Source organism: Trichomycterus rosablanca, chromosome 1 (genome assembly GCF_030014385.1).
Source record: "Trichomycterus rosablanca isolate fTriRos1 chromosome 1, fTriRos1.hap1, whole genome shotgun sequence".
Lineage (NCBI taxonomy): Eukaryota > Metazoa > Chordata > Actinopteri > Siluriformes > Trichomycteridae > Trichomycterus > Trichomycterus rosablanca.
Genome location: NC_085988.1, coordinates 35,726,495 through 35,741,760, shown reverse-complemented (window position 1 = coordinate 35,741,760; position 15,266 = coordinate 35,726,495). Strand labels below are relative to the sequence as shown.

Below are 15,266 nucleotides of genomic sequence, written 5' to 3'. Positions count from 1 at the left end.
TTCGAGTTTAGGGGACGTCGAGTTACAAGGTACCACTGTAATATATATTAATCCAAAAATCTCCAAAAAATGGGTGCCATAAATAAGAAGTGGCTGGAACATGACATTGTTCACAGTCAAGTCAGCTGTATATTGTTATATTGTGCCAAGCTTAGAGGCTGTTGTGCCAGTATGTAGCTTCTGCTACTGTCCAAGTAATCAGCAACTATTCAAGCATTCAGATGTCAATTTTGAAGCAGGGGCTTCTTTCTTGCAAAGCATCCTTCAAGCACACAATATTGGATAGCTTGTGTGTTCACTTAACTGGTAAATAAGCTTCTTATTCATGGCAGAAGGGTTTTTCTTTACTCGAGAAAGTTTGGATTTTTTTTTAAAAATAAGCCCAATTTATGTGTGCACAGAAGTCACAAAGATATATTCATAGTTAAAATCACTAAAATAAATTAAGATTTATAAAACTGATAGTTCCGGTCCTAAAATCTGATTGGCTGAGCCGCGTTCGAAGCCGTTGTAAAATCCCCGATAAACGCACACCTGTGACCACCTCACATCATTCCATATGAATACGCCACTGAAAAGAAAAAGTTCATGTTATTTTCGCCCTCATGTTGCCTAGCAACACTGTTAATCGAACTACCTGGCGTCGCGGAAGAATGCTTTATTGTAAGTTTATACACAATAAATACATTTATGAATTAAACATTGTTGTATTTATTGTATTTTTTGTTGACCGCCGTTTTATAAAAGCAATAAGCCACTCGAGACCGTGCGTTACTGCTATGATTTTAGCACGGGGAAAGAAGTTTTAGGCACTCCGCTTCGCGTCGTGCCAAAAACGTAAGTCCCATGCTAAAATCACAGTAAAGCACGGTCTCTCGTGGCTTATTGCTTTAATTTAGTTATGAACTTGAATAACATTCCATCAATATAATTGTAAGGTGTTGTACGTATATTTCTGACCATCATACGTCATTTCTGTCGGCATGACTAGTGCTAAGTGTAGAGTCTAAAGAAGAAATAACAGTCTAAGACCGTTTGACTTTGAAGCAAGTGTTTGAGGCTTTTACTATTTTCTTTTTTAGCTTAATAAAACTTAGTCTTAAAGAAATGGTTTGCTAAGTTGGTTAGACTTGACCGCTGCAGAGTCCCCCAACCTTAAACACATCCAAAACATTAGCACCCAATTTTATTACTGTTTTTTGTGACTAAAGTGAATGTTTCAAAATGCCTTGATGTTTCAAAATCTAGTAGAAAACATTTCCAGAGGAGCAAGTGTCAGATTCATGTTAATGCCCTGAAGTTTAATCTGATGGCTGGAGGTCATGGCCAAAGACGTGCATAATTAACTGCCTAAATCAAGTGAAAATTAGAGTAAACAAAATAGCTTAAAGTTCTTAGTAGTTAAATAGGTAAATGAGCATATATTCTACATAAGTCCTACTTCTTCGGTGAAACCGATTCCTCCAGCATGGTGGACTCTTCATCTCCATCCAAGCCAAAGCGGTCCTTGCTTTGTTTCTGCAGATTTAAAACCAGCATGAGTCTCCGTGGCTGTAGGTTAGTTTGCCAAAGGAGGATGAGAGAATGCTTAAAGCACTTACTTTTTTGAGGATAATATCAATGTAGCCTGCAATAAGTTGGGAGATTTGCTCTCCTTCTGTGGTCTGAACTGAGTAATAGCTCTCCTGGTACTCGCCAAAATCCTGTAGGAAGTGCACAATTGAACATACATCACAGTTAAAATAAAATGAAGGGAGTGAGATTTATCTGGTTGGTGGTACCTGGCTAAGCCTCTAGGTCAGAATGTGTAAATATCCATTAAGTAGGCAAATGCTGTTCATATACATTCAAAATGTTTAAACGGTTAATAGCTCATGGATACAAGTGCCATTAAATATTTACACACTGTACTGTTTATTTTAGTCTTTAAAGGGAAAAGGTAAGGCATAACCAATATTGTCCAACTGTACTGGTTGTGCCTTCTTTGGAAGCAACAACTGCAACTAGACATTCCCAATTACTGAAGATTAATCATTGGTTAAGGTCCTAAACAATTTTAAGTCAGGACACCTTCATTTTCTTATGTTAAGCCACTCTTATGTAGACTTACTCTTGTGGTGTTGCTTGTTGTCTTGTTTCATAACACAAATAAGCTTCAACTCATTGTGCCTCAGGATTTTCCGGGAAAGAGCTCATCAAAGTATCATCAGGTCGATTCCAACTTCTGGCAACCATGCAGATTGTTTTTCCAGAACATCTTGTTTTCTGTTTGGGTATTCAAGCTTCTTAATGGCTCATTTATTATTCCTCTAATTGTACCATCCATCTTGTTGCTGGCCGTCATCTTCCTTTTTACCTTCAACTCTTTCAAGCATAATTGTTTCTTCTAATAAATCGGGCCTTAATGTTAATGTTTCTTCCACCAGTCACGAATGCCTGAACATCTTCTTCCAGTCCTGCTTCTTTAATTATATGTTGTGTACAAGTTGAACAGGAATGCTGGCAGAATGCAGTCTTGTCCAACTACTCTGCCAGTGTGGATCCAGGCTGTCCATTTTCTGTCATAACTGTGGCTTGTTGTTTAGTGTAGAGATTCCTCATTAGAACAATGAGATGCACTGGTATTCCTATCTTTAGATTACATAATTTGCAGATTTCTTTCTTTGACCTAAATCTGGTGTTTTAGCTTCTGTTAGTGCACTATTTTCTTCCTGTTAAGACTCTGAGAGATGTTTTCTCTTATATATCAGCAAGTGTCACACCCAAAAATGATGACCTGGGTTTAAACTTTTCCTACAATAACTTTTATTGTGATGAGTCTGGCATTTTGACCTTATGTTCACAAAGAATACACTGGTTTCCAACCACCCCCAAAACAATGCGGCAAGTTGATTCGCTGCTCTAACACACCACACTAGGTGTTTGGAAAGTGTGTAGTTTGAATTATACGACCATCACATCCCTTACCAAATGAAGCTGTAAGTGAAAATAAATGAATGATGATTTATATTCTGTTCCCAAATGTACTTTAGTAAGCTATGCAGTAGACTTGCTGCACTTTAATGAGTATACCATTAAATAATAAATGACAGCTATTTAATCTCTCAAAGACATTTTTTAAAATTGAGACAATAGCAGAAAAGGACTTTCTTTTGACCTCCGTGGTTTGACCTTGTGCTAAAAGTGGTTATTGTGTAAGAAGTATAAGCAAAGTTCAAACCGGAAGTCTTCATAATGCAGAACAATGTGTTTAACACAAAGTAAAGTGCTTCTATAAATAAAGGTTAAGTGACATTGAAAGAATTATAAATACAAATATTCATTGATTAAAGGCTTATAAGTAGTACCATAGAAAAACAAGGTTAAATATGATGTCCGGCAGTAGCTAGCCAGTAAAAGAAAAAAAGCTATTTATTTTCTCCATATTCAACACTTGATTGCTTGAAAATTGTTTGAAGTTAAACATTTGATTGTTGATTGTTTAAATTTACATTTTAAAAGTTAAAGAAACAGACTTGTTGTGAACTATGTATTTTTAAATAACTGTGTTTGAATCCTAATAGAATTTAATATTCACCACAATCAACAAAATACAAAATTACTTTATGAAATTATATAATACAGTATATAATCTATAAGTACACAAACTATACCATATTAAAGCCATTTGCTGGAGTAACACAAATTCAATCAATTGTAAGTATTTTCCTAAATAAAATACATGATATACAGTGTTGTGCGCAAACCCTTCCTCCGATATTGTAATAAATTGTTTAACTTGTGTAATTTCAGTAACCACAAAATACTGATCAAGGTTACGGTAAGTCCAATGTCTATACAAGAAAACACTGGACACAAGATGGAAATAAACCCTACACAGTATGCCAGTCTATAATAGTGAGACACACTCATCCAGTTACTCACCTATTTAAACCCAAGGCCGTTTACATGTGGGCAATTCCCCCCGGCAAAAGAAACACTGCAACCTTTTAGACTTGGGGGATTTCTTTTAGATGAGGGATCTTCAAAAAGTTTCTGCACTTTTATATTTTGGTTGGAAACGGTGAGGGTGGGAGGAGAAGTAATTGGTTGTGTCTGAGAGACTGAGAGAGAGATTATAGTCCGGATTTAGCGTCATCTGATTTCTACCTTTTTGGACTGATCAAAAAAGCTTTAAGGGGAAGAAGATTTTCATGTGATGATGATGTGAAAGCAGCATTGCATCAGTGGCTTCGAGCTCAACCAAAAACATTTTTTGCTGATGGCATTAAAAAGTTGGTATGACGCTGGGAAAAATTTATTTAAAGATGTAGAAAAGTGATGTCATTTGTTTTTGAAATTCTTACTAAATAGTGTGCAGAAAACAAGTGCGGAAACACTAGGCTTTTCAACCTGTGGCCTATAATACATAGATTTGTCTCAATAACCCCTGCACTTTAGGCTCAGCTTGCCTCAGAAGTTGTGACCCTTTAGCAGACCAGCTGCACCCTTTTTTTTTTTTAGCAATTTTCTGAAATGCCCATGCAGAAAAGTAATTTCTACATTCATACCAATATTGCATTAACACAGCTGGAAAATGGGCAGTCAGTGTTCTTCTTTATTATTAAATATGCAAACCATTAAAGCACAGGAACAGAGGGGGTCTGAATAATTATAGGGGTAATTATATAAGAAAAAACAAAACAAATGTAGGATCTTCATTGCAAGCAAATCAAATGTCTGTGAAACATACCAGCGTGAAACTCTTCGGGGAGGCGGCCCATCTCTTCACAGTGGTGAGTGGCCATTCCTGCACTACATCTTTGGTCCTCTCCTCAACCCGCATCACTGACTCTTTGGTAATACCCAGCAAGCGTGGGACAAGCTTGTTCTTGCTCTTCATTTTCTCCTGGTAAAGTACAGATCAAAGCATTGTAGCTTTATGTATGCACACTATTCAAGTAAAGAATAATATGTGCCCTGGTGACAACTGTATGTACATCAAATTCTCTTCGCCAGACTGTTATTGCAGGACTGCAGCTTTAGTTTTTTGATGCTCCCTAGTTTAAGAGGGAGGCTATATTAATAAAGCCCTTTTGTCCATTTGAAAAGACTGCAGAGCTGGATAACCAGCAGTGTCATATTCCACTGGGCTTGTTGCGTTTCGACAGTAGCAGTGCAGCTTTACCCCAGAGCAAATTCACATACAGTGGGGAAAATAAGTATTTGATCCCCTGCTGATTTTGTAAGTTTACCCCCTTACAAAGACTTGAACAGTCTATAAATTTATGGGAGGTTTACTTTAACAGAGAGAGACAGAATATCAACAAAAAATACAGAAAAAAAAAACATTAAATAAAGGTTATAAATTAATTTGTATTTAATTAAGGGAAATAAGTATTTGATCCCCTACCAACCAGCAAGAATTCTGACCCCCACAGACCGGTTATGTGCTCATGAGGCACACAAATTAGTCCTGTCCCTGTATAAAAGACTCCTGTCACAGAATCAATTTCTTTCATTCAAATCACTCGACCACCATGGGCAAGACCAAAGAGCTATCAAAGGACGTCAGGGACAAGATTGTAGACCTGCACAAGGCTGGAATGGGCTACAAGACCATCAGCAAGAAGCTTGGTGAGAAAGAGACCACTGTTGGTGCGATCATTCGAAAATGGAGGAAATACAAGATCACAGTCAATCACCCTCACTCTGGAGCTCCATGCAAGATCTCACCTGGTGGGGTAAGAATGATTCTGAGAAAGGTGAGGTCAGTCCAGAATTACACGGGAGGAGCTTGTCAATGATCTCAAGGGAGCTGGGAGCACAGGACCAAGAAAACCATTAGTAACACACTTCGCCGTAATGGATTGAGATCCTGCAGTGCCCGCAAAGTCCCTTTGCTCAAGAAGGCTCATGTACAGGCCCGTCTGAAGTTTGCCAATGAACACCTGAATGATTTAGAGAAAGCTTGGGAGAATGTGATATGGTCAGATGAGACAAAAATGGCATCAACTCCACTCGCCATGTTTGGAGGCAGAGAAATGCCCAGTGGGGATGGTGTTCTTGGGGTCATATCCAGCATTTCTCTGCTCCCAGCTCCCTTGAGATAATTGACAAGCTCCTCCCGTGTAATTCTGGACTGACCTCACCTTTCTCAGAATCATTCTTACCCCACCAGGTGAGATCTTGCATGGAGCTCCAGAGTGAGGGTGATTGACTGTGATCTTGTATTTCTTCCATTTTCGAATTATCGTGCCAACAGTGGTCTCTTTCTCACCAAGCTTCTTGCTGATGGTCTTGTAGCCCATTCCAGCCTTGTGCAGGTCTACAATCTTGTCCCTGACGTCCTTTGATAGCTCTTTGGTCTTGCCCATGGTGGTCGAGAGATTTGAATGGAAGAAACTGATTCTGTTACAGGAGTCTTTAATACAGGGACAGGACTAATTTGTGTGCCTCATGGGCACATAACCGGTCTGTGGTGGTCAGAATTCTTGCTGGTTGGTAGGGGATCAAATACTTATTTCCCTTAATTAAATACAAATTAATTTATAACCTTTATTTAATGTTTTTTTTCTGTATTTTTTGTTGATATTCTGTCTCTCTCTGTTAAAATAAACCTTCCATAAAAATTATAGACTGTTCAAGTGTTTGTAAGGGGGTAAACTTACAAAATCAGCAGGGGATCAAATACTTATTTTTTCCACTGTACATGTGCAAGCGAGCACACACACACACATCAGTGCAGACTTGCCTATGGCATTGAGGCAAATGACCAAGACTGGCACACAAAAAAACAGCTGTGTGCACTAGCATCCTAGTTGCAAGCTATTGTTTAACCTCAGGGTCAAAAGTGATTATCACTAGTAATAGCTCACAATACACAATGGCCTCTTAGGTATGAACTAAATGTATTGTTTAAAAGTTCTACAGATAAAGTATGTTCACATTTGGGGGGGAGTATTTCTGCCTTGTGTTTTCCAGTGGAACCGGACCCCCTTCAACCGTGACCATGATTAATAAAAAAAAGGCAGACCTATATGGTTAATGGTCTTGCTCAACTCTCCATTCAACAGTTATCTTAACAGCGGAGCCATCACTACCCCTGTTGGGCTGGAGATTAGAAGTGTGGGTTGTACTCAACACAGATCTGCACCTTAATACCAAACATCATATCAACTGTGAAGTATGGTGGAGGTTTTAAACAGTTTTATTCTACAGCAAACATGCACAAAAAGTGCACAAAAAGACCACTTTATCCTGGTCAGGATTGCGACTGGTTTGCTTTAATTGGAGAACACTGGACGCAAAGCAAGTAATACACTGGACTGGGTGCCAATCCATCACAGAGGAAAAAGACATCCACTATTTTAACTTAATGCAACTTTTTAGAGTATAGGCAGAGAAAACTCGATCAGTGACATCACTGTGATTGAATTAGGCAGTAGAAGAATCAAATTCTTTTAAGAATAAGAATCAGTGTGGAAGCATATAATAGTTGGTGCATAATAAATCAGTGTAAAAGCAACCAGGGGATTGTGGTTAAGTTTTTGTTCTGCTTGATGACACAATAATGTCTTTGGCTTTTTGCCAACTGGTTTAAAATTCCTGCCCACCACTATGCAAATTTGCTCAGCGGCTACTAAAAATGTCATTAAAGCTTAAGAAGGTTCTGTCAGTGTACATGTGTTTTCCAGCATGTACCATAAATAATTAAAAGGAACCGTCATTTATAATTTGGTTATTTGTCACATCTGAAAGGGCTTTGTAATATTTTGTAATATTTTCTTTACAAAAGGCAAGTTCAATACTTTGTGCACTGTTAGTTTAGGCAAAATTATTCAAAAGCAGTTCCAAAAATGTTAGTTAAAAACATGTTGACAGAGTTGGGTATTTTATGGGTAACTGCTTTGACTTCGTTTTGTTGGCGGCTTTTAGGATAAAAAAACGGAAGGTCATTGAAAACTACACTTCTGTTGAAGATGAATTTCTTCCCGCATTCATATATAAATAGATGCTGTTTTTAGCTTAGTATAATGAGTTTGCTAAAAGTGCCTATTCACTCAATTTATTTATGACCTTGGAATTTGCAGCAGCCCACTAAAGACCTTAAATAGTTCCCCTGCTGAGAATGTGAAAAACCCTATTGTAAATATAGCAGTTGCAACAATTATAAGCTAATACTGCACATACCAATGACTGTAAATGAGAACAATTAAAATCTCAACTTAGTTCCCCCATGTAAATAATGGAACCGCTAACAGTGAGCATTTTAATGTGAACCATATAAAAATCTATTACAAAGAGATTGTTGGTCATTATGTTTAAGAGTGATTATGTCACTCTGAGCTATGTAATTATGTTTTGAGCTAAGACCACTAACAAAAATTAAACTCACTCTCTCATCTAAACCCTTATCTGCTAACCTCCCTCCCACATATACAGTCTCCTCCACAATTGCTGGCATCCCTAGAAAAGAGAAGTAAAAAGTCTGTAGGCAATTTACTTTTAATGAATTATCTCACACTGGAAAAAATGCGAAAAATCCAACTTTAATTGAAGTACATGTATTCGAGGGGAAAAACCACATGTGCCACAATTTTAGGAGCCACAATTCTAAGAATTCTTAGAAACAATTTCCCTGTATCACTGGGCAATATATAAGATGAAACAGAAGTCAAATGGCTATATGAAATATTACTGCTTGCCTGAAAATGGCCATATGTGCAGTTAGAGGAATAATTAAAAAGCTTTCAGTCAACTGGAATAGTGACAAACTTGTCTGAACAAGGACCTAAGTTAGTTTTGCCACAGAAAAGGCAAAAATCCATATGGATGACTGTTTTTGCTTATAGATGTTTGGGGCCACCAAGTCTATTAAACTACTATCAGAGGCCACTTCCAAGCCAATAGATTATTTGGAAAACTTGATATTTGGAAGAAAAAGCCCTGTACTGTGAACTAACCACAGACATAATAACTAATGTAATTATAATAAATAAATAATAATTAATAAATAATTTAAAGTTTACCAAATACTACCAGGAATCTGACTGAAACCAGGTTCTATGGGAAATAAAATGAAAACACTCAAGGTGGGTTTGGTTCAAAAAGGATGACTACACTAAAAAAACCTCTTGTCCAATGTTAGTATAGTGGACAGTCTGTGATACTGTGGGTCTGGGAACATTGTTAGGGCAGATGCCATCATAGACTCAATGATGACATCATGATGAAATACCTGGAAATGTTAAATCAAAAATTGTCTACCATCTGTCACCCATTAAAAACCTGTGGGGTAAATTTATTGATGAGCTTTTTTTCCCATAATAACTTTAATTATAGGTTGAATTTCAGGGTAAGAGGGGGCTCTGCATGCATCTATTCATTTTACATACACAAAAATGGGTTAAAAAATAATGTAAATACCTAATGGTTATTTAAAATCCACCATGAAGTAGACTGCTGCTGAACCTCAGGAGTATGGTTGACTATGTCCCTGTTCAAGCAATATTTACACTTCCATGGGACACAGGCTTTTTTTCCTGCATGGCAGACCTGTGCATGGTGGTTCTTTGGAAATTTGATCTGACCATCTAAATACACTTGTATACATAAGTTGACAATTGGATTTTCTTTCTAACCTTAGCAACAAACCATCCATGTTTGTTTGTTTGTTTAATTCTTAACGTCATGTCAGCTGCAATGGCTATTATCATGACTAGCTCATACATTATTTAAACGTCAAGGTGGTGGGTACATTTTTTCATGTGCGTATGGTGGTTAAGAGTGTTTGACAATTTAAGCAGTTTTTTTTTTTTGGGGGGGGGTACTGATGTGAAGATGTCCTTGTAGCTGTTCGTATTGTAGAATTGTGTTCTGATGGTGTTCATCTGTTGGCATGAATAAAGGATGTGTTTAATAGAAGTACTTGATCCACAAAGGGGGCAGGTGGGGGCCTGGTCTCCTTTTAGCAGGTATGTATGGGTCAATATGGTGTGTCCTATGCGGCATCTTGTTTATATACATTGTTACCATCGTTTTTTGGGGTATTGAACTTTTTCAACCAAACCATCCATTTAGTTTTTATTGGGTGCAGTTCAACTAGCCCTATGTACATGGGCGTACACCAGGAGAATAGTACCCCTACATTGAGAGCTTCCAGGAATTCTGTTATGCTGTGAGGAACGTTTGCTGGCAAAATCGGCATAAACCCTTTTAACCCAATTAAACACAAGTTAAATATTTTTGGTCTCATATGGTAAACAAAGCCCCCTCATTACCATTATCAAAACATCTGGGGGAAAAGAATTGTAGTCATTACAAAATTATCATCATCATGTAGTGCAATTGTCATCAACTCTTACCTTCACTAAGAAAAAGGACACTCCATATGTTCTCAGAGACCTGGCCAGCTTCACATATTTCACCTTTGCCTCAATTTCCGTCATCTCACCACAGCTTTTGTGGTCCTGCAGGTTAACAAGCAAACAGTAACAAGAGTGCAGTATTAAATCCACATTTCAAGCACAGCATGCTATCCTTACACTTAAGTAACTCAAGAAAGAATGTGAGCTCATTAGGCTGTAAATCTTATAATCAGGCATTAATTTACTTCATCTTAATTATTCTGTGGCAGTACTACTCTGCACAATTTTCATAGCTCCATCTGCTCATAAGTGTATGCTTCATTAAAGTTCAGTACTGGACCCATTAAGTGGTTACAACAAGCTGTGATCTAAATGTGTTTGAAACAGTCCTTCTCAACTGATGGAACCAAATTTAACAACCTAATCATTTTGGTATAATGACTAGTTCATCCTCTTAGATGGCTGATACATTTTTCATTTAAATTGGATATGTTTGGCTAGTATAAATTAAATAGCTTAAACCTTAACAATAACTCAGATGATTCAGATGTATGACATTTTACAATTGTAGCCAATTACAGTTAAGGTGATGGGGTAAGGGCTTTGCTCAGGGGGCCTAACAATGGCAACATGGTCATGCTGGGGCTTAAAACAGTGACGTTCTGATTACTAGTACCTTAACCAATATATCACTGCATAAGTCAATTCTGAAATACAGTGGTACCTTGTAACTCAATGTCCCCTAAACTCTTTGAACCTTAACGCCCTTTGTAGAGAAATTTGTACCCTTAAACTCAACGTGTGTGCAACTGACATGTATTAAAACAACGACATCATAAAACTAAAACTCTCTTAATTATTACTGCTTATTCGTTATCTCCACTAATTAAGAAGCATAAAAACAATAAAGAAGTGAAGGTAAAGTGCAGGTTTTATTGTATTTTTGATCGATTTTTAACTGTATTTTAATTGTATTTCAGTGAAGTGTCAAAAACAACCCCATTATTTTACATTAGCCTAAAAATATGCAGTTCCACGAAACGCATTAACAGGTTTACCATACATCGTTATGGAAAAAAAACCATTAAAACTCAACGTCTTTTAAACTCAACGCCACTCCCAGATCCAATTGCAGTTGAGTTTTAAGGTACCGCTGTATATTGTTATCTAGGACTTATACCTAACTTAATTTACAACCAAAATTACATTTTACCAAGTCCACAATACATCAGAACAATAATATTACAACTGACTATAAACTAATTTGAAGTTCTATTAAGAACAGTCAGTATGTAAAATGCAAATAAAGGACAGTGATTTGTGAATGTACTTTGACCCTTGGTTGCACTGAACACCATACAAAGCCCATAAATAAAATGTTTTATCTTAAGAATTATTCTTGGTTATAAAAGGAACATCCCCGCCCTAGTCCTTAACAACCAAGAAGTCTGAGGCTCACCACTTTCCAAAAACACAGCAGCAAATAATCCAACAATTTAAGAACACTGTTGTGCTATAACAGTATTGCTGCTACAACAACTGTAAGTGCCAGACTGGCCTGTCTGCAGTGCGAACATCTCCCCTTATAATAAAATAATATAAATTACTTTTATAGCAGAGTATATTTTTTATTTACATTTTTTTTTTTGTATTTTCTATTTTCTCCCAATTTAGCGTAGTCAATTTGTCTTTTGCTGCTGGGGGATCCCTGATTGCAGTCGAGGTGGGTATATTGCTGCTCACGCCTCCTCTTCCGCACGCAGCCCTTAGCGGAACCCTTTTTCACCTATGCACTCCGCACAGGCGCCTCTCTATCTGCCAATCAGGGTCATTACACAGCGTTTTTTGAATACCCCACCCACATAGTCCGGTCATCCCACACTAGCAGAGACGTGTCTGCTGCAGGCACTGCCAATTATGCCCGCTAGATGGCACCCAGCCGACCGGTGGCAACGCCGAGTTTTAAACCGAGAAGTTCAGAATAAATAATATTGGGAAATAAAGGCATGGCAAGGATTTAATGAATCTTTTATTACAAATCTTTAAAGTCGTAATATTGAACTTGCATTCATTGGAACATTAAACTACACCTGAGATGTTCTTTAATACTAAACCTGCTTCGTGTTTTAATGCTATTTGTTGTTTATTAAATTTAAGTTAACTGGCAAATATTAACACATATTTTTCTTGGCTTTCCAATGACTGCAAATCATCTATCTAGCACAAAATCTATCTGTTTTTTAAGGGTCCAAGCACCAAGAATTGTCTACTAAAGGTTCTTTTTTTACAGGTGTATAAACATAACACACAAAATTGATAGAACAGTGCAGTATCATGAGCACTCTGAGGAACATGAAATAGAGAAACATGACAAAGCTTAATTGTTTCAAGACAATGTCTTCTATTCCAACAGCAAATGTCTAATGTCCACATGTCTAAGAAAAAGGCCTAACTTTCAAGAATATTACTGCAGAGGTTGGTCTAAAAACTTTGCAAACTTATGTATATTTAATACGTTTAAAGTCTAATTTAATTACACATCAGCATAACCTAAAATATAGTGCTTGGACCCTTATGATGGCTTAATGGGTTTGTTTTTTTAAACCTGTATGGTCAAATTTGCAAGGTGTTTATACCCAACACAAGCAAGAGAATATTTCCAACTTAAGTAAACACCCTACATCTTTTAAATAAATGTTTTAAAAATCAGCTTACAGTTCAATTAAAGCATTATAGAGCATGAGTGTAATTTGTGCATCCTTCCTAATCCTTTCTAATGGCTAACAGTGAACAACTAAGCTCCATTTGCATTTTACATGTAAGCCATTTAGCAAAGGCTTTATTGCACATCAACTCACAAGTGAGACGGAGAGGAAACAATTCAAACAAATGAGTTGAGGGTATTGCTCAGGCGCCCCTTAGACAGACATTGTTTACACAGCGCGTGTAAGTGATATTTTTGGTTGTTTCCCAAACCAAATATTATGCACAATGTAGAGAAAAGCTGGCACAATTATACACAATATTTAGCAATTAATTGTGAGATTTGAAATGTAGCCCATTTAATCACTGTCCCAAAGGAGTTTAATAGTCAATATCATGTACAAGTTTCTCCAGCTTTAATTCCTTGTACCAAAGAGCATGGTCTGTTATTTAGTATAGGAAATTACCACATTACTGTTTAGTAAAACTAGTAAAGCAGTATTTTGGATTTAGAAGGGTTTAGATTTATTCTCATCTGCTCAAATGGCTTGTGATTTTGTGTTTTAGGGGATAAACACATAGTCCTATACAGCACTATTCATTTTCTAAAACAGATTAGAAGGGTTAGAAAGTTAAACTGATACAGGGTCACAACTTAATGATAAAGGATGGATGAGGCTCCTGAGGCTATACCACCGGTTGAGAACCACCACTTTTTAAGCATTTGTGTTACAAGTTTACAGCACAGACCTGAAAGAGCCTCTTCTCAGCTCCTCTTTGCTTTATGTATTCTTTGGGCAGGAATTCTTTTAAGCTGCAAATAAGCCAAAATGACACATTTAAACAGAGTTTTTTTCAGAATACACATCATGTCAGAGTATGAAAAAAAAAGAATAAAGAAAATTGTGGCTTGAGTCTGTCATTCAGGAATCATGATGTCAATAAGGGCTCACACATTATGCCAGTGTTTTTTAAACTGGAGTCATGCCCAAAAATTGACTTCATTAATCATCCGTGTATTTGGCCATTACCATCATACTTTGTGTATTAAAACATTTTACAAAATCATTAAGCGTATACTGTATATTAGTCTGTACACTTCACCCCCCACACACTATTTCTGGAAAAGGTGGCACAGTTCATAAAATGCAAGTAAAACAAGAATTTGTAATTTGTAACACAGTGAACATGTCCAAATTGTGCCCAAAGTGTCAATATTTTGTGTGACCACCTTTATTATCTAGCACTGCCTTAACCCTCTTGGGCATGGAATTCACCAGAGCTGCACAGGTTGCTACTGGAGTCCTCTTCCACTCCTCCATGATGACATCACAGAGCTGGTGGATGTTAGACACCTTGAACTCCTCCACCTTCCACTTGAGGATGCCCCACAGGTGCTCAATTGGGTTTAGTCCATCACCTTTACCTTCAGCTTCCTCAGCAAGGCAGTTTTTCAACACGATAACGACCCCAAACACAACCTCCAAGATGGAGGTTGTGTTTGGGGTCGTTATCGTGTTGGAAAACTGCCATGCGGCCCAGTTTTCGAAGGGAGGGCATCATGCTCTGTTTCAGAATGTCACAGTACATGTTGGAATTCATGTTTCCCTCAATGAACTGCAGCTCCCCAGTGCAAGCAAAACTCATGCAGCCCAAGACCATGATGCTACCACCACCATGCTTGACTGTAGGCAAGATACAGTTGTCTTGATACTCCTCACCAGGGCGCCGCCATACATGCTGGACACCATCTGAGCCAAACAAATTTATCTTGGTCTCGTCAGACCACAGGACATTCCAGTAATCCATGTTCTTGGACTGCTTGTCTTCAGCAAACTGTTTGCGGGCTTTCTTGTGCGTCAGCTTCCTTCTGGGATGACGACCATGCAGACTGAGTCGATGCAGTGTGCAGAGTATGGTCTGAGCACTGACAGGCTGACCTCCCACTTCTTTAACCTCTGCAGCAATGCTGGCAGCACTCATGTGTCTATTTTTTAAAGCCAACCTCTGGATATGATGCTGATCACGTGGACTCAACTTCTTTGGTCGACTCTGGCAGAGCCTGTTCCGAGTGGAACCTGTCCTGGAAAACCGCTGTATGACCTTGGCCACTGTGCTGTAGCTCAGTTTCAGGGTGTTAGCAATCTTCTTATAGCCCAGGCCATCTTTGTGGAGAGCAACAATTCTATTTCTCACATCCTCAGAGAGTTCTTT

At 37.8% G+C, this 15,266-nt stretch overlaps 1 protein-coding gene across 1 annotated transcript in view; it reads right to left on the bottom strand.

Annotated features, from left to right (window-relative positions):
- The window catches only part of tln2b (talin 2b), a 265,448-nt gene that overhangs the window by 115,090 nt on the left and 135,092 nt on the right, over positions 1-15,266 (bottom strand). The window contains exons 9-13 of the mRNA XM_062991879.1: positions 13,803-13,866; positions 10,347-10,451; positions 4,733-4,888; positions 1,602-1,703; positions 1,442-1,518 (exon numbers count right to left, since the gene is read on the bottom strand). Of these exons, the coding sequence (XP_062847949.1) occupies positions 1,442-1,518; positions 1,602-1,703; positions 4,733-4,888; positions 10,347-10,451; positions 13,803-13,866 (504 nt within the window). The remainder of the gene's footprint in view (positions 1-1,441; positions 1,519-1,601; positions 1,704-4,732; positions 4,889-10,346; positions 10,452-13,802; positions 13,867-15,266) is intronic.